At 43.1% G+C, this 19,961-nt stretch overlaps 1 protein-coding gene across 1 annotated transcript in view; it reads left to right on the top strand.

Moving 5' to 3' along the window:
* Window positions 1-19,961, top strand: part of LOC139382533 (leucine-rich repeat and fibronectin type III domain-containing protein 1-like protein) — a 54,468-nt gene that overhangs the window by 26,270 nt on the left and 8,237 nt on the right. The window contains exons 3-5 of the mRNA XM_071126631.1: window positions 12,950-13,626; window positions 14,727-14,845; window positions 15,400-15,791. Coding sequence (XP_070982732.1) covers window positions 12,950-13,626; window positions 14,727-14,797 — 748 coding nt within the window. The 3' untranslated portion in view covers window positions 14,798-14,845; window positions 15,400-15,791. The remainder of the gene's footprint in view (window positions 1-12,949; window positions 13,627-14,726; window positions 14,846-15,399; window positions 15,792-19,961) is intronic.

Below are 19,961 nucleotides of genomic sequence, written 5' to 3'. Positions count from 1 at the left end.
TCCACAAACAGTTCCCTGAGGAAGGATGCAACTAAGTAACTAACCATTTAATGGCCTAATTTTGGGGGTGACCAAATGCAATAAAGTTTTGTATAAACAATTCATTTTCATTTTTCAATTGATAGATTGCAAACGTACTTTTTCAGAGCATGTTTGGTGTACATGGTCTTTATTAAATTGTTTTACTTTACTGTGGTAAGAGCTTATGATTCAAAAGAGAATACATGTTTGTTTATGTATTTCAGACACATCACACAGGCATGTCAACTAAAATAGACTTTATATCCCAGTCAAGGTCAAATCAACTAAGTCAGTGCTATTGCCCATAGTTCTTCCCATAAATTTGAGTAAATTTTACATCAGCTGATATCTCAAAGTGCTGTACAGAAACCCAGCCTAAAACCCCAAACAGCAAGCAATGCAGGTGTAGAAGCACGGTGGCTAGGAAAAACTCCCTAGAAAGGCCAAAACCTAGGAAGAAACCTAGAGAGGAACCAGGCTATGTGGGGTGGCCAGTCCTCTTCTGGCTGTGCCGGGTGGAGATTATAACAAAACATGGTCAAGATGTTCAAATGTTCATAAATGACCAGCATGGTCGAATAATAATAAGGCAGAACAGTTGAAACTGGAGCAGCAGCACAGTCAGGTGGACTGGGGACAGCAAGGAGTCATCATGTCAGGTATTCCTGGGGCATGGTCCTAGGGCTCAGGTCCTCCGAGAGAGAGAAAGAAAGAGAGAATTAGAGAGAGCATATGTGGGATGGCCAGTCCTCTTCTGGCTGTGCCAGGTGGAGATTACAACAGAACATGGCCAAGATGTTCAAATGTTCATAAATGACCAGCATGGTCAAATAATATTAAGGCAGAACAGTTGAAACTGGAGCAGCAGCACAGCCAGGTGGACTGGGGACAGCAAGGAGTCATCATGTCAGGTAGTCCTGGGGCATGGTCCTAGGGCTCAGGTCCTCCGAGAGAGAGAAAGAGAGAAGGAGAGAATTAGAGAACGCACACCTAGATTCACACAGGACACCGAATAGGACAGGAGAAGTACTCCAGATATAACAAACTGAACCTAGCCCCCCGACACAAACTACTACTGCAGCATAAATACTGGAGGCTGAGACAGGAGGGGTCAGGAGACACTGTGGCCCATTCCGAGGACACCCCCGGACAGGGCCAAACAGGAAGGATATAACCCCACCCACTTTGCCAAAGCACAGCCCCCACACCACTAGAGGGATATCTTCAACCACCAACTTACCATCCTGAGACAAGGCTGAGTATAGCCCATAAAGACCTCGGCACAACCCAAGGGGGGGGGGCGCCAACCCAGACAGGATGACCACATCAGTGACTCAACCCACTCAGGTGACGCACCCCCTCCAGGGACGGCATGAGAGAGCCCCAGTAAGCCAGTGACTCAGCCCCTGTAATAGGGTTAGAGGCAGAGAATCTTAGTGGAAAGAGGGGAACCGGCCAGGCAGAGACAGCAAGGGCGGTTCGTTGCTCCAGGGCCTTTCCGTTCACCCTCCCACTCCTGGGCCAGACTACACTCAATCATATGACCCACTGAAGAGATGAGTCTTCAGTAGAGACTTAAAGGTTGAGACCGAGTTTGCGTCTCTGACATGGGTAGGCAGACCGTTCCATAAAAATGGAGCTCTATAGGAGAAAGTCCTGCCTCCAGCTGTTTGCTTAGAAATTCTAGGGACAATTAGGAGGCCTGCGTCTTGTGACCGTAGCGTACGTGTAGGTATGTACGGCAGGACCAAATCAGAGAGATAGGTAGGAGCAAGCCCATGTAGTGCACCCAGCATATTTTCTAGAAGCCTAGCTCCAGTCCACTTAGCTAGGCTAAGGTGAACTCAACTCAGTCTGATGGGAATTAACATATGTTATACGGTTGAAGACTTAGGTTGGAGTCATTAAAACTTGTTTTTCAACCACTCCACACATTTCTTGTTAGTCGTTTAGGACATCTACTTGGTGCATGACACAAGTAAGAAATGTCAAGAAAAGAAGAAATGTCCTCTGGTCTGATGAAACAATAATAGAACTGTTTGGTCATAATGACCATTGTTATGTTTGGAGGGAAAAGGGGGGAGGGGCTTGCAAGCCGAAGACACCATCCCAACCGTGAAGCACGGGGGTGGCAGCATCATGTTGTGGGGGTGCTTTGCTGCAGGAGGGACTGGTGCACTTCACAAAATAGATGGCATCATGAGGAGGAAAATTATGTGGATATTTTGAAGCAACATCTCAAGACATCAGTCAGGAAGTTAAAGCTTGGTCGCAAATGGGTCTTCCAAATGGACAATAACCCCAAGCATACTTCCAAAGTTGTGGCAAAATGGCTTGAGGACAGCAAAGTCAATGTATTCCATCCCAAAGCCCGGACCTCAACCCTATAGAAAATTTGTGGGCAGAACTGAAAAAGCGTGTGCGAGCAAGGAGGCCTACAAATCTGACTCCGTTACACCAGCTCTGTTAGGAGGAATGGGCCAAAATTTACCCAACTGTCGGAAGCTTGTGGAAGGCTACCCAAAACGTTTGACCCAAATTAAACTATTTAAAGGCAATGCTACCAAAAACTAATTGAGTGTATGTAAAAAAGCTGAAATAAATCATTCTCTCTACTATTATTCTGACATTTCACATTCTTAAAATAAAGTGGTGATCCTAACTGGCCTAAAACAGGGATTTTTTCCTGGGATTAAATGTCAGGAATTGTGAAAAATGAGTTTAAATATATTTGGCTTAAGATGTATGTAAACATCCAACTTCATCTGTGTATGTATATTTATAGACAAATATGATTACACTCAAATATACTAATTGAGAAACTACATTTTTTGAAACAATATGTATAATCTGTGTTAATGATATCATAAATAGGACTGGTGGAGTTGTCAAACTTGCTGTTAACAAAAATATATGGAAATGTCTGCTCTACTCAAAATTACAACCAACTAATTGCAGAATTACCACAAATGGAAGGGGAGAAAGTTGTCTTGTCTGTCGGCCCTGCATTAAAGACCAAAATTGTGATAAATAAAAAAAAGTATAACAGTTCCATTTAAGGACAAAAAATTGACAGCTGTGTCAAATCGATCGCAAAATAGTTGGGAAGAAATTTCCGATTTCCCTATTCTATGGCACATGGTTTATGAACTGATACCCAAAACAGTGCCGGATTCAAACTTAAGAGTTTTTCTATTTAAATTATTATACAAAATTCTTGCAAGCAATAGAATGTTATATACAGTAAATGGGGGAGACAACAATCCCAGCTCTGCAGCTTTTCCTGCGAAGAGATCACTTGTTTGGTACTGTCCATACATATGTAGCTTGTTCAAAGGTACAGAAAAGGCTAAAGAATTGCAACATTTACCTGGAGATAACGCTAGCAATGCCAGGTGAATTAAAAAGGCATAGTCAATCAATTAATAACACAATAATACTCTTACCAAATATATATATATATATATATTTAATTTACAATATGTAGTATCTGTCAGAATAGCAAGGTTCAGAACTTTTGTGAAACATCACAGCACAGTTGAAAAATATGCCTAAATAGATTTAAAAACTGGATAGTGTTCAGAAATAGATGGGAGGGGTTGAGTGGAGCTGAAGGATGGCACTAAAAACAAGCAAAATATACAAATGTAAATTATACTGTGTCCTTAAATGTATATATAGTATGTATAAGATGGAAGTAGAAGCCTAAGAGTTGTTGTCCATTAGTTTACTCCAATTAGGGGAGGGATGGTAGGGTTAGGGGAAAATAATATAGGAAAATATAAAGTACCAGTCAAAAGTTTGGACACATCTCTAATAGTATAATAGTGAAGACATCAAAACTATGAAATAACAAACATGGAATCATGTATTAACCAAAAAAGTGTTAACAAATCAAAATATATTTTATATGTGAGATTCTTCAAAGTAGCCACCCTTTGCCTTGACGACAGATTTGCACACTCTTGGCATTCTCTCAACCAGCTTCACCTGGAATTCTTTTCCAGCAGTCTTGAAGAAGTTCCCACATATGCTGAGCACTTGTTGGCTGCTTCTCCTTAACTCTGCGGTCCAACTCATCCCAAACCATCTCAATTGGGTTGAGTTTGGGTGATTGTGGAAGCCAGGTCATCTGATGCAGCACTCCATCGCTCTCCTTGGTCAAATAGCCTTTACACAGCCTGGAGGTGTGTTTTGGGTCATTGTACTATTGGAAATAATGATAATCCCACTAAGCGCAAAGCAGATGGGATGGCATGTTGCTGCAGAATGCTGTGGTAGCCATACTGGCCAAGTGGGCCTTGAATTCTAAATTAATCACTGACATTGTCACCAGCAAAGCACCCCAACACCATCACACCTCCTCCTCCATGGTTCACGGTGGGAACCACACATCTTCCATCTTCCGTTCACCTACTCTGTGTCACACAAAAGACAGCTGTTGGAACCAAAAATCGCAACTTTGGACTCATCAGACAGAAGGACATATTTCTACTGGTCTAATGTCCATTGCTCGTGTTTCATGGCCCAAGCAAGTGTCTTCTTATTGGTTTCCTTTAGTAGTGGTTTCTTTGCAGCAATTCGACCATGAAGGCCTGATTCTTACGGTGTCCTCTGAGCAGTTGATGTTGAGATGTGTTTATTACTTGAACTCTGTGAAACATTTATTTGGGCTGCAATTTCTGAGGCTGATAGCTCTAATGAACTTATCCTCTGCAGCAGAGATAACTCTGGGTCGTCCTTTCCTGTGGTGGTCCTCATGAGAGCCAGTTTCATCATAGCGCTTGATGGTTTTTGCGACTGCACTTGAAGAAACTTTTCAAGTTCTTGAAATTTTCCGGATTGACTGACCTTCATGTCGGACTGTCATTTCTCTTTGCTTATTTGAGCTGTTCTTACCATAATATGGACATGGTCTTTTACCAAACCGGGCTGTCTTCTGTATACCACCCCTACCCTACCAGAATACAGTATATACATACAGTGGGGAGAAAAAAAGTATTTAGTCAGCCACCAATTGTGCAAGTTCTCCCACTTAAAAAGATGAGAGGCCTGTAATTTTCATCATAGGTACACTTCAACTATGACAGACAAAATGAGAAAAAAAATTCAGAAAATCACATTGTAGGATTTTTAATGAATTTATTTGCAAATTATGATGGAAAATATGTATTTGGTCACCTTCAAACAAGCAAGATTTCTGGCTCTCAGACCTGTAACTTCTTCTTTAAGAGGCTCCTCTGTCCTCCACTCGTTACCTGTATTAATGGCACCTGATTGAACTTGTTATCAGTATAAAATACACCTGTCCACAACCTCAAACAGTCACACTCCACTATGGCCAAGACCAAAGAGCTGTCAAAGGACACCAGAAACTAAATTGTAGACCTGCACCAGGCTGGGAAGACTGAATCTGCAATAGGTAAGTAGCTTGGTTTGAAGAAATCAACTGTGGGAGCAATTATTAGGAAATGGAAGACATACAAGACCACTAATAATATCCCTCAATCTGGGGCTCCACGCAAGATCTCACCCTGTGGGGTCAAAATGATCACAAGAACAGTGAGCAAAAATCCCAGAACCACACGGGGGGACCTAGTGAATGACCTGCAGAGAGCTGGGACCAAAGTAACAAAGCCTACCATCAGTAACACAATACGCCGCCAGGGACTCAAATCCTGCAGTGCCAGACGTGTCCCCCTGCTTAAGCCAGTACATGTCCAGGCCCGTCTGAAGGTTGCTAGAGAGCATTTGGATGATCCAGAAGAAGATTGGGAGAATGTCATATGGTCAGATGAAACCAAAGTTTCACCAGAGTTGCATCCAAAGAACACCATACCTACTGTGAAGCATGGGGGTGGAAACATCATGCTTTGGGGCTGTTTTTCTGCAAAGGGACCAGGGTGACTGATCCATGTAAAGGAAAGAATGAATGGGGCCATGTATCGTGACATTTTTTGTGAAAACCTCCTTCCATCAGCAAGGGCATTGAAGAAGAAACGTGGCTGGGTCTTTCAGCATGACAATGATCCCAAACACACCGCCCGCGCAATGAAGGAGTGGCTTTGTAAGAAGCATTTCAAGGTCTTGGAGTGGCCTAGCCAGTCTCCAGATCTCAACCCCATAGAAAACCTTTGGAGGGAGTTGAAAGTCTGTGTTGCCCAGCAACAGCCCCAAAACATCACTGCTCTAGAGGAGATCTGCATGGAGGAATGGGCCAAAATACCAGCAACAGTGTGTGAAAACCTTGTGAAGACTTACAGAAAACGTTTGACCTCTGTCATTGCCAACAAAGGGTATATAACAAAGTATTGAGATAAACTTTTGTTATTGACCAAATACTTATTTTCCACCATAATTTGCAAATAAATTCATAAAAAATCCTACAATTTGATTTTCTGGATTGTTTTTCTCATTTTGTCTGTCATAGTTGAAGTGTACATACGATGAAAATTACAGGCCTCTCTCATCTTTTTAAGTGGGAGAACTTGCACAATTGGTGGCTGACTATTTTTAGCCCCACTGTATGTAATACATTACATTTTATATATATATATATATATTACATTGAGGTCACAATCTATCTGCAATATTAAAGCTGAACTACCCCCTAAAAAAAACTGTTAGCCAACTTTCCGTCCTGCAGTTTCAATCTAGCAAACTAGTTAATGCCATTTTCTCAACTTCATCAATCAAATGGATAGTTAGCAAATATATTTTTTGGGCTGCCTGATACAGCTGGCCAGTTGATAGTAATGTAGGATGAATGATACAGCTGGCAAGCCGCGAGTTCATCTGAAATGTATACTCACCGGTACGCACTTTGTCCACTGCCAGTCCTATCAACCGCTTGCTGAACATGCTTGCTTGTAGAAATGTTCTCCAAACATCACTTGTTGTGTGTTTCCAGTTGGCAAGCATGCGAAATCGTCCCCTTTTGCTAGTCAAACATTTTAAGCATAACTGTTGCTGTGGCTTAAACGACGGGATAGAATGGACACTGCTGAAATTGAAATAGCTGGGTTGAAAACATCCTCACTCACTTCTTCCATGTTTACTGCTTCGCGTGTGTCCACCCGGATCATAAACACGGTTGAAATTAGCGCAAGGGAGGGGGTTGGCCCGAGAGTTTACTTTTGCGAGGGAGGAGACTTCCCTTTCTTCCTTCACACAAAATAAATCACAATTTCACAACACATTCCTCCCAGAAGTTAAACTCTTAAGGATCCGCCCCTTTTTTTCAATTTTCGCCTAAAATTATATTCCCAAATCGAACTTCCTGTAACTTAGGCATTGAAGCAAGGATATGCATATTCTTGATACCATTTGAAAGGAAACACTTTGAAGTTTCTGGAAATGTGAAATGAATGTAGGAGAATATAACACATTCGATCTGGTAAAAGAGAATACAAAGAAAAAAAAAACAGATTAAAAAATAATTTTTATACCATCGTCTTTGAAATGCAAGAGAAAGATGTATTATTCCAGCCCAGGCACAATTTAGATTTTGGCAACTAGATGGCAGCAGTGTATGTGCAACATTTTAGACTGATCCAACAAACCATTGCATTTCAAAATGTTGTATCAAGACTGCCCAAATGTGCCTTTTCAAGTTCATCCCTGTGCACTCTCCTCAAACAATAGCATGGTATTATTTCACTGTAATAGCTCCTGCAAATTGGACAGTGCGGTTAGATTAACAATAATTTAAGCTTTCTGCCAATATCAGATATGTGTCAGTATATCAATACTTCCTGGAAAATGTTCTTGTTACTTACTTACCTCATGCTAATCGCATAAGCCTACGTTAGCTCAACGGTCCCGTGGGGGACCCACCGATCCTGATTAAACGGGAAGTGACAACTTTCCCCTGCCTGATCCTCACCACAGTGGATGCCATTCAACATCGATAATGCATCAGACCCCTGCTTACAGGTGAATGGGGAGCTTGGCAGGCAGTAGTGGGCACTGCCTTCTCTGCAGATTTTATTTATGACCTGCTTCCTCACCAAACAGGACCTTTTTGTCCTACATACCACATTGTGGGCAGGATTCGATCTGTGCTAAGGATCAGGAGGGGAGAGGCCTAGTTCATCAGTGAAATGGATAGAGGCTTTACCACCCACAGACTGATTGTACCTGGCTGTGCTCTTCGTCCTGGGGCCCAGGGGCAGTGTTTCACTGATGCTGTGAGTGGAATGAATAATGGGGCGTGGCACAGAGTCTCTGTGAAAACCAGGCCTGTCGGCACAATACAGTCCCCTTTCATGCTGTTAGAGAAGCTGGCAGGCAGCTGTGTCTAACTATGTGTGTGAGCGTGCGTGTGTTCATGGATGCGTGCGTGCACCTGTGCGTTTTTATGTATGCGCCGGGTATGTACGTACCCTTGAGAGCAGCGGCACCAACAGTATTTCATGCTTCCCTCTTTTATCAAACAACTTCTATTTAAATCATTGACTCAACTGTATCAAATGGATGTTTGTAACTCAGTGGAAATGCAGCCTGATGCGTTGAGATTTAAGAATACATTTGTGTTTATGTGTTAGTGTTCATAATCTGTCCCCAAACAGTGCTTCTCGGTGACCCCAGGCTGGCTAAGAAAATACCAGGGAAAAATAAGTTCAGCCCCATGAATCCAACATTTTTATCCTCAAACTGTGTCAAACTTTGCTTAACTCAACAATACTTGAGAAGTGTATTTTTTATTGTCACTCTTTAATTGAATTCACCTCTGGCTTGTCTATTATCCCAACCTGGTATGAGTAATCCTGTCAAGCTCATTTATTTAACAAAGAGCATTAAATATTTCCCATCTGAATTTCATTCTGGGGCCGCTTGACGTACTTGATATGAATGGGACTGCACAAGAGAGTCAGAGAAATGAAATTGACTGTCACTTATCCTCAACCTTGCTTTTGGAAAAGCCCATTTGGGGAATTATAATAAAAAAAACTGGTTGCACAACCTTGGGGGGGGGGGGGGGGGGGAGAGAGAGAGAGAGAGAGCACAATGATTCAAAGTTGCATGCTCCACTCACCCCCTTCCCCCTCAGTCAATGGGGGTTCATTAGTAACCTAGTCGTCAGGTGTGCCTGAGACTAGAGCTAGCTCTGATAATTGTATAAATAAATAAGTTAGGCATACACACCTCACTAGTGATATGCCTTAAATCTCCGCTACATCCCCGATACACCATCATCCACATAGCATAATCCCCCAGTGTTTTCTCCGCCGGACAGCACGCCAATCATTCAGGAAATGATACAGTGCATCCGAGCAGATGGGATTATGTGGGAAGGACATTTTGTGTTCCTACTTGTTCCTCTTGAGAAAACAGAGATTTTAGTAAGAGCTACTACCAATATTATGACATTTTGAACAATAGTGTATGTTACTGATAGAAAGATGGCACCTGTAGCACACAAACTATCACCCCTCTAAAGAGTCCAGACAAAGTACAGTATATAGATATAATTTCATTACCTCCTGTCTACGCAATCAAGACTTCTCTTACTACGGGTCAATGTTTGATACCATATGTTGTTGAGAGGATGCATGTGTGGTGCATTTGAAATCAGCGTATTAGGAAATTGTGTTTGAACGCCTACTAAATAAACAGATGTATCAATATTAGTGATCCGCGTGTGCGTTTTGAGATCAACAAGCGGATTGTCGTAGGTATTTACCAAAAAAAAGCAACATTCCATTTCAAGCTCCACTCATCTCATCAGGCTCTTCATTTAGAGGTGTCAATCAGTCTCGTGACGAATGGAAAAAGCAAAAACAACTAGCAGTTTCATTTCTCTGCCCTAAAATTCCCCACAGAGAGAATAATTTCCTCCCCTATTCACAATTGGCACCCGGCTTTCATTGCGGAGTCATTTCATTTTGGGGGGTATCTGCCGCAAGGGTGTTTCAGGAATCAGTCTCCCTGCATCGCTCCAATACCTCCATTTTCAATTGATTTTTGTAACTGTTTTGTTATGTCGTCCTTGCCCCCAACACATAAAGTGTCTCATGTCCGATAGCCTATTCCAGAGCCACCACGTCCATGATAAGTCCTGTAATAAACCAAAGCACAGAAACACCAGATAAAGGTCCTCTGCACAGCCCAGATCAAGGCGACTTTGTTCGGCATTGTGCTATAATGAATCTCCGTAAAGGCAGTCTGGATGTCATCCCTATTCGCAGAGAGAGAGAGAGAGAGAGAGACTCTGGGCTCCCAGTCAAATTAACAGGCAAAGGTGAGGCAAATGAGAGGACTTCAAAGCACCTTTAAAGTGGTTAGACGGAGAGAACCTCCCTCTCCCCTGCCACGCTTTTAATAGGATCCAGGATTGAGATCCCGCCAGCTACTCTCTTCTGCACGGTCATCTTCTTTTTTTCCCTGCAGACCATAAAATGAACTATTAAAGGAGAGAGAGGAAGAGAAAGAGACAGAGAGACACAGAGAGCGAGGGAGAGAGTGGGACACAGAGACCGAGATGGAGAGAGAGAGGAAAAAAAGAGTGCAGACTCGTGGGCCAATTTTCCATGAACCTAGTTGGATTAGGATAATGCTTCCTCTTAACAGGTGCTCTCTTTTTAGTAGTCAATAGGTTGGAGGAGTTACCCAAGCCAAACGGCCACCTCAGGGGACCCGCAATTAATAAACACCGTCTTTCAACAGGAATACACTCAACCAATTCCCTGCCAACGTAAGTGCGATATTGAGAACGTTGACCAAGATAAATGGAAGCATGCTAAGGGAGCTGAACCCTATTTATGTTCTTCTATTGTTCAATCCCCATTGAGGTGATGTGTTGTATTGTCATGAAAACCCATACGACCTTTGTACTACATGTGAACGAGGAAATCCCTTGGACTCAGATTTCATTGTAGCCAAGAGCATCTGTAAGAGCATTAGCTACAATGACTCTTGGGAGGGAAAAAAAAGACAGGGTCAAGACCAAGGCTGAGGTGAACCTTTCATAACCTTGCGATTGGCATGTCACTTCTCTAGCTGGTGCTGGATTGGAAAATACTCTAGAAAAAGATGCAAAGATAATCAGGGTGAATAAAGATTAGGAAGGGGTTGCAGTGGCAGTAATAACATTTCCGGTCGTATGCCGGGGTTACGATTATTGTTATTTCCCCCCATGTAATTAATTTTGTCAATTCACATCAATTCATTCATTTTCTTGTCTGCACTAGATCATTCGGAAGTCGGCGCAAACTATTCCCGAGAATACTTCCTATTTAATTACTGTGTCAATATGTCTGGTTTGCATAACAGATTTCTCCGCTAATAGAAAATGTATTTGACCAATGAAAATGACATTTCCATTATTATATTTACAATTTATTGTTAAACTTTCCAACCAGAAAAGTTTGAATATTTCTTGGTTTATAATGAAAAGAGGTGCTAATGATCCCAAGCACCTTGTGATTTAACACTGTACTGAGCCATACACATTCTCAGTCACTGTGTCCCGGGGGAGGACTTTCCGGGACGGACAGCTCAGTACTGTAGTCACTTGAGTCAATTGAGGGTGAGGTCCTAGCCTAAATCATCCATTCTCTCAACACTGTCAACAATATATGGTGAACATTCAATTATTGTCATTTCTTTTGCCATGTCCAGGAAAGTTTTCTTAATTTATATCAAGTGTTCTACTGTGTTCTACCTCAAGCAAGGCGGCTTAATGAGATGACACTGGGCGTTGTTTACAAACTCAGCTTTTTGAACTGTTGATGTGAATTTAAATGTCAAGACTTGTTAGCCAGTTAGTGATACACACACCATGAAAATGGGAGATTTGGAAGCTTTTGGGAGTTATGCAAAATGGGGACTGACATTAAATCACAGCTCAAGATGTCGCTGGCATCCCTTTGTGTACAGATGATCCACTGCTCACTTACACTGTCAGAAATCACACACATGACCACACACTGTCACGGTGCCTTTCAAGGGTCGACACTACTCTACAGTGTTGCCAAGTTTGTAGATTCTGTCACAACAGTCTGCATATTGTTGTCATTGCAAAGGTCTGATTCGCCAGACTATTATGACAGGGAACGGTGTCGGGCCAAGGACTGCGTAGTTTTATTTCCTCTTTCTTCATAGTTTTTCTGACCCTGCTGTACAGCTGCGTGAATGGGACACGGAAATGGACATCATCTGGAAAAGTGGAGCGTTCCTGAAAAATTGAGTCCAATCATATCAAATCCTTTCAGTTTCGTGCTGAAAGGGGTGATTGTAAGAATGAAAAGATACGGTACCAAAAGGAAAAGAGGAAATTGCTCGTGTTGGAGGAGCATACAGTATCTCCTGATGCTGATAGGTTCTACAGTGCTTCTGAAGCCTACATGCACCATATTATCTGGTAGTATTGGCACCTATTGGACATGTGCTTTACTCCTTGGATGGACATTGATCTCAATATGGTCTTTCTCTACAAACTCATTGGACCAGGGTTAGATGGTTGACTGTGGATGTAGCTCACAAGCTCTCTGCAGAGGCAAAGCTTCAGAGAATCCACAAGGGACCTTTACACGGATTACTTTCACCCACAATACATTCCATGTTATCCATTGTTATGGACCTTTTTAATATAGATTTTTAGGTTAGTCATTTTTGACGGTCCCACTACTAAGCCCAATAGTCTGTAACAGTTCGGTCGCACCTCAAAACAAGGGGTGTAACATAACGCTATTATAATACTGTGAAAAAATGTCTTAAGATTTAAAAAAGTATGTCTTAGCGGTCTATTTGAACCATCCATATCCATTCTCATAGCCCTATAGACAAGTCTACTTTTTAACACAACCTTCCTTTACCCAGAATTAATCATCTTTTCAAAATATTCCCCATCTACAGATTATTAGTTCCTTGTATATACCATGTTCATCATCAATCCTAAGACATGTTTCTCTCTCTTAATCAATAGAATGATCCCGTCCACCAGTCAGGACTTCCTGGTGCGTGACCTGGTGTCAGGGCGCGAGTACGACCTGTGTGTCCTGGCGGTGTACGACGACGGCATCACCTCGTTGACGGCCACGCGGCAGGTGGGCTGCGTCCAGTTCATCACGGAGACCGAGTACAGCCAGTGCCAGGCCCTCCACAGCCAGTTCCTGGGTGGCACCATGATCATCATTATTGGTGGCATCATCGTGGCCTCCGTGCTCGTCTTCATCATCATCCTCATGATCCGCTACAAGGTCTACAGCCACCAGGGCATGGACACAGGCAAGGTGGGCACCCTGGCCAACATCCGTGCCCAGACCAATGGAGGACAGGTTGGGGGACAGGTCTCCCACTCTGGGTCTAAAGTTACAGAGAGTCAGGAGGAGCAGCAGGATCATGCCTTTGCTGGGGTGGGAGTGGGACCAGGGACAGGGTTAGGGGGGTGTGTGAGTGGAGTGGCATCGCCTAATGCCACCCTAAAGAACTCTAACACCATGGCGCTGGTGGTTGACTGTGAGAAGGCGGTGCAGATATCAGACATGACTGCTGAGGACCTGCTGTCGCCAAGTAAGAGGCGTCACTCCAGGACTGCCTTTGAGATGAAGAGGAGAGCCTCCTTCACACCCAGAGAGGCCACCATCGTCGATGTGGGGGGAAGTAAGTACTTGAGAGAGTGAGACAGATACAGATAGAGAGGCAGATACAAATTATTGTGATTGGGGTGAATGAGAGAGTGACCCAATTTTTCATCATTTTCAATGTGGTATCTCTATGGCATGTCTGAAACAACTGGCATGTAATTCATTTGTGTTACTTCTGTGACCTACAGTAGGTATCGGCAGCTAGAGCCCTGCCACTGAACATGAACCCATAGCATAGCCCAACCCAGCACACCTCATTGCATCACATAAAATGGCAGTTCAGAGACATGTAATTGCTAAGAACAGGGCCATTCAACTGATTCAATGGGCCACAGCCAGATATATTTTAAAGAACCTCGCCAGAGTGAGAAACTTGGATACATTGTTCCAATTGGATAATTGCACTTTCTGAATGAATGGCCATGGATTTCCAGAGCCATGGCCTTGTAAATCACTAAATCAATATGGTGAATTAAATCAGGGTCAGGGAGAGACAAGGCCCTCTCTTTCAATTCCGTCAATCACCCATGTCAGCTACAACATTGATTTTAGTGGAAAGTAAGGGGCATAATGAACCAAAATGATCCATTTAGGCTGAGGATAATTTTGTCAATGAAAACGATTGAATATGGCTGCCCTTGAACCTGACCAAAACCGTTGCAGTGGGCAACCACATTCTCAAAGTCATTGCTGTGTAAATGCACACTTTGCACTGCAACGCACATATATTCATTCTGAAAAGGTGCTGCAGTGAACAATCACGCTATACACTTACATTCTGTAATCATTCGGTAAAATCACAATTTACTTCCACCAGTAGAATCCTATCGGACACACAACCAGTAAGTGCAAGGCTACCATGTGATCTGAGTCACTTTGCCCGGATTCCAAATCAGATCTGTGCCAAAAACCTGTGGAGCTGCCCTGTGTGAAACAAAATGGTGCCAATTTGGTACAGTTGACACCGGGCCATGAATCACATTCCCGCAGCCATGTCCGCAGGCTCCCTGCTGTGTCCCTGAGACGAGAGGTGATGAACGCACCTCACCGCGTCCAGCCTGGCTGTCACTAACTCTAGCCCCCTCATCCCTCACCTCTATTTGTCTCTCCCACCAGACACGCCAGCGCCCGTGGCCGCCGACGACGACAAGAGGGCTCACCGAGACTGGAGTGACTTTAAAATTTGATGACTCCTTCTGCTTCTTCGGGCGAGAAGCAGCCATCAACCTCCAAGAGTAATGGTTCCCTTCTTTCCCTGTTCCTCTCCATTCATCTACTTGAGAGAAGAATATGAGAGGGGGGGGGGGCTTTAGTGTAAGAGATGGAGAGAAATGTCACTTAGTCAGAGCTAACATATTGCTAGCCACGTTACTGCCAGAGACCTCCCTCAGGATTTGGTTCCTATACATATGGCATATTCAGCGAGACTAATTGCAGAGCCCACCCCCTTAACACTCAGTGTTGCCCCTTTGAAAGCAGCAGACATCCAAACAACATAATGCAGGAGCATGACTTACAATTACTTACATTTTCCTCCTATACCAATACACTATAGTAGCAACACAAAACAGATCCTAGCACAGTAGCAATTACAAACAAACACATCATCTGATCCACCTTCCAGTAAATATCATCATTATAAATCCAATTACCATTCAAACTATTGCACATATCTTGAGAACAGTTGTGATTGATGTCATGCATTCAACTCAGTCACTGATTAGATTGTACATACAGTATCATGCATTCCACTCAATCAGTAACCATTGGTCATGTTTTTGTTTTTCAGAATATTCCCAGGATTCCAGGAATCAAGGAGATTGGATTATAAATCAGGAACATTTTTAGGACTCCTGCCAGACATCCTCCTTGCGTCCTCCATAGTTCACACTGTATTTACAGACCCCCCATGAAAACACCCCAAGATGGATTTAATAAGGACTCAATTCACCATCATAATCTAATGGATTGGAGCTAGACGAGACAACGGCCTCGCCAGTGGCTTTTGAAACGTATTGCCTTGTAATCCCTCTGTGGCTCAGACTGTCTGTGTGTCCGCTGTTCCTGGCCCTGTACTTGGGACCAGGACTTGCCAATACCTGGACCTGTTCCTGGACCTGCTCATAATGTACCTTACTTTACGTGACTGTCTTCAGACTCAGGATGGGGACCCAGCCAAAGGTGAGTGTACACAGGATTATGTACTCTATGTGGGTTGACCAGGAAACACTCCCTGGTCGGGTCACAAGGTCAGGAAACCGCCCAGGGCCTTCCTCATTATTTAACCAAGTTGACCATATATTTCAAGGATGCATGCCACAGATATCTCTAATTTAGGAGTTGTATGTGAGAGTGTGTTCTGTGTTGCTTTTAACCAACCATGTTAGAGGCCCCAGACAGGCCCAATCTGATTAGTTTGTGACTAAAAACAGGAGAGGGAGGGTGTGGAAGGATAAACTTGGGGTACTCTGGAGGCGGACCCAATCTTTCTCCCAGAGTCATCTCATGTCTGCCTCCCATCTCCTCCTTGTCCACTCTACTGGTTCCTCTGGCTTAACTAATAACATGGCTAAACGGATGGGAGATAATTATGGGTAGACAGGCAATTGAGGAGTCAAATTTGATAAGTGATCAGCTCAATTAGGCCCTGAAAACATTGATGGAGGAGCACAGCGGGAGAGGACCCCAGCCGCAACTCAGGGGTGGGCATTACTAGATCTGTCTGGATTAGGCTACTTTCTCTTAACTCTCTACTATTCCACTCACTCCATTGACTGTTGTCCCCAATTAGATGTTTTTTAAATTAATTTGTTAGGAGCCCCATTAGCCAACGACAATGGCGACAGCTAGTCTTTCTTTTTCACAATTGACATACATTTAAAAACAGTGCTACATGTAGTGTGTGTGTGTGTGTGTCCATCTATCAGTTTCAGATACGTGTCAGTACATACACACAACAAGTAGGTCACATGGGGGAGAGGCGGTGTGCCGTGAGGTGTTGCTTTATTTGTTTTTTGAAACCAGGTTTGCTGTTCACTTGCACTTTATAAGATGGAAGGGAGGTTCATGCACTCATGGCTCTGTATAATACTGTATGTTTCCTTGAATTTCTGGACCTGGGGACTGTGAAAAGACCCCTGGTGGCGAAAGTATGTGTGTCAGTGCTGTGTGAAAGTTGACTATGCAGACAATTTGGAATTTCCAACACATTGTTTCTTATAAAAACAAGAAGTGACGCAGTCAACCTTTCGTCAAACCTTAGCCAAGAGAGACTGGCGTGCATAGTATTAATATTAGCCCTCTGATTACAATGACGAGCAAGGCGTGCCACAATGTTCTGGGCCAGCTGCAGCTTAACTAGGACTTTCTTTGCAGCACTTGACCATATGACAATAATCAAGATCAGCTAAAACTAGAGCCTCCAGGACTTGCTTTGTGTGGTGTCAAGAAAGCAGAGCATCTCTTTATTACCGACAGACCTCTCCCCATCTTTACAACCATTGAATCTGTGTTTTGACCATGACGGTTTACAATCTAAGGTAACACCAAGTAATTTAGTCTCCTCAACTTGTTCAACAGCCACACCATTCATTACCAGATTCAGCTGAGGTCTAGAATTTAGGGAATGATTTGTACCAAATACAATGCTCCTCGTTTTAGAGATGTTCATGACCAGTTTATTACTGGCCACCCATTCCAACTCTTTGTTAAGGGGTTCACTTCAATGAAGTGACTTCATTATATGTGGTTGCTGATGCATATATGGTTCAATCATCAGCATACATGGACACACATGCTTTGTTTAATGCCAGTGGCAGGTCATTGGAAAAATAGAAAAGAGTAGAGGGCCTAGAGAGCTGCCTTGCGGTACACCACACTTTACATGTTTGACATTGGAGAAGCTGCCATTAAAGAAACCCCTATGAGTTCTACTTCCTAGATAGCTCTGAATGCACAAATTTGGCAGAGGTTGAAAAGCCATAACACATGCATTTTATCAACAACCGGTTATGGTTAATAATTTCAGTGTATCACAATTCCAGTGGGTCAGAAGTTTACATGCACTAAGTTGACTGTGCCTTTAATCAGCTTGGAAGATTCCTGATAATGGAATTGATTATTCTCCGCACCGCAGCTTTCAAATTAAAATTGGGGAATCGTTGGTTTATTTCAATGTTTCTTTCTATGCTTTCTATTATTCATGAAGGACTTTGGCAACAGTAGAACATTAAATTACAGTGAACTCTCCGTTTGAGCTGCAGTTGGCAGAAGGGCATCGTTCCATTGATTCCCCTCCAGTTCACGGTCTTTGAAAGATCATGGAAGATTATGTGTGCCATGATCCTCCACGCACTCTCTTTCACATCACAGCCTCCTTTCAATCCCAAATAGTCAATCTGTAACCACACAGACAACATAAAAGGGACCATAAGATATGTATATTTTACGTCAGTATTAAGCAATTCACTTCATTTTAATAGCCTATTGGCTTGCTGAAAAACTAGTAACTAGTTTTTTTTTACAATATCAAAAACACAAACGCTATCTTAGTTTTGGATAACTAATGCTCCATACAGATCTGGACATTGGTTGTCTTCTGCTAATAACTCCACAAACCTTTAAGGCATAATTATAATGGCTGACTAGGTCAGGAGACGTAAATGCAAAAAAGAGACCAACAATGTCGCTAAACCTTACAGATAAAAAAAACACCTCCAACCAAGGCCAAAACAACAAGCAACACTTGGGACACTTCAATCGCTGTGAGGAGGCATGAAAATATTCAAAAGGTAGCTCAAGATATAAGTATTAAAAATCATAAACAGTGCAGTATGTATTGATATTAATATTGAAGAATACAATTATTTAGCTTTAATTTGTCACGGTTATGTGATTATATGATCCTCTCTACCAGCACTAAACAGTTAACATAAGACCTGCTGGGCCGATTCAAGCAACAAAAAAAGCAACATTCTAACAGTAATTAAACATTCTATACTGTATATTTGGTTGTGTTTAGGAAGGTTTAGGTAACCTTAGAATATAAATATTATTGACATTTACTGTGGGCTGTATGTTTGGTAATGGAGAGGAACAGGTCCTACTGTCAGAAGGAGGGTCAAAAGGGGAACGGCATACACCATTATTATGACATGCCCTACTAAAACTGTTATGTTTGAAACTACTAAACTTTAACAACAAAGACGTAAAGAGGGAGACTTTACCTTAAATGGCAAGTGGCAGACACTCTTCCCGACTTCTCGTCTACACAGTAATGTCAGCTACTTGCTAATGTTTGCCAAGCTAACACACATTGATTAGCTTGGTAACACTAGCCAAGCACACACATATATCTAACGTTCCATAGCACTGTTACTAGACAGCTACAAACATAAAACGTTTATCAAATAGAGTTAGCTATAGTTAGCTAGCTACAGTACTCACCCTTTAATAGCTAGTGTCCTCAGTAGTGGCCTCTTGACAGCTAACTCACACAACCTAAAAGAAAAATTTTAACTAGCTAGTGAGTAACAGTAGCTAGCTACTAACGTTAGCCAGTACACCTGCTAATTTTACCTGGTGTAATGGTTTTCGTTGGTGGAAGGAGAGGAGGACCAAAATGCAGCGTGGTAAGTGTTCATCATGTTTTAATAGAACAAACTGAACACTACAAAATAAACAGTTCTGCCAGGTGAACAGACACTAAACAGAAATTAAACACCCACAACCAAAATGGGGAAAACCGGCTACCTAAGAATGATTCTCAATCAGAGACAACGAACGACACCTGCCTCTGATTGAGAACCATACTAGGCCAAACACATAGAAATATAACAACCTAGAAAAAATAACGTAGACTACCCACCCCAACTCACGCCCTGACCAACCTAACACAAAGACATAAAAAAGGAACTAACCTATAGGGGAGGGTCTGGGTGGGCGTCTATCCGCGGTGGTGGCTCTGGCGCGGGACGTGGACCCCACTCCACCCTAGTCTTTGCCCGCTTAAGTGGTGCCTTTGGAGCGGCGACCCTCGCCGCCGACCTCGGACTGGGGACCCTTGCAGCAGGCCCCGAATAGATGGGAGACTCCGGCAGTGCCGGACATGCGGGAGACTCCGGCAGCTCCTGACTGACGGGCTGCTCTGGCAGCTCAGGTAAGACGGACGGCTCTGGCCTGGAGAGAGAACCTGGAGGGAGGAGACGGAGAGAGAGCATGGTGCGTGGGGCTGCCACAGGACCCACTAGGCTGGGGAGACTACAGGGGGCCTGGTGCGTGGGGGTGGCACCGGATGGACAGGGCTGTGGGGGAGCACTGGAGCTCTGGTGCGCAGCCTTGGCACCACTCCTC

Source organism: Oncorhynchus clarkii, chromosome 24 (assembly GCF_045791955.1).
Source record: "Oncorhynchus clarkii lewisi isolate Uvic-CL-2024 chromosome 24, UVic_Ocla_1.0, whole genome shotgun sequence".
Lineage (NCBI taxonomy): Eukaryota > Metazoa > Chordata > Actinopteri > Salmoniformes > Salmonidae > Oncorhynchus > Oncorhynchus clarkii.
The sequence above is the reverse complement of the archived record's forward strand: the minus strand, read 5'-3'. Positions and strand labels throughout refer to the sequence as shown.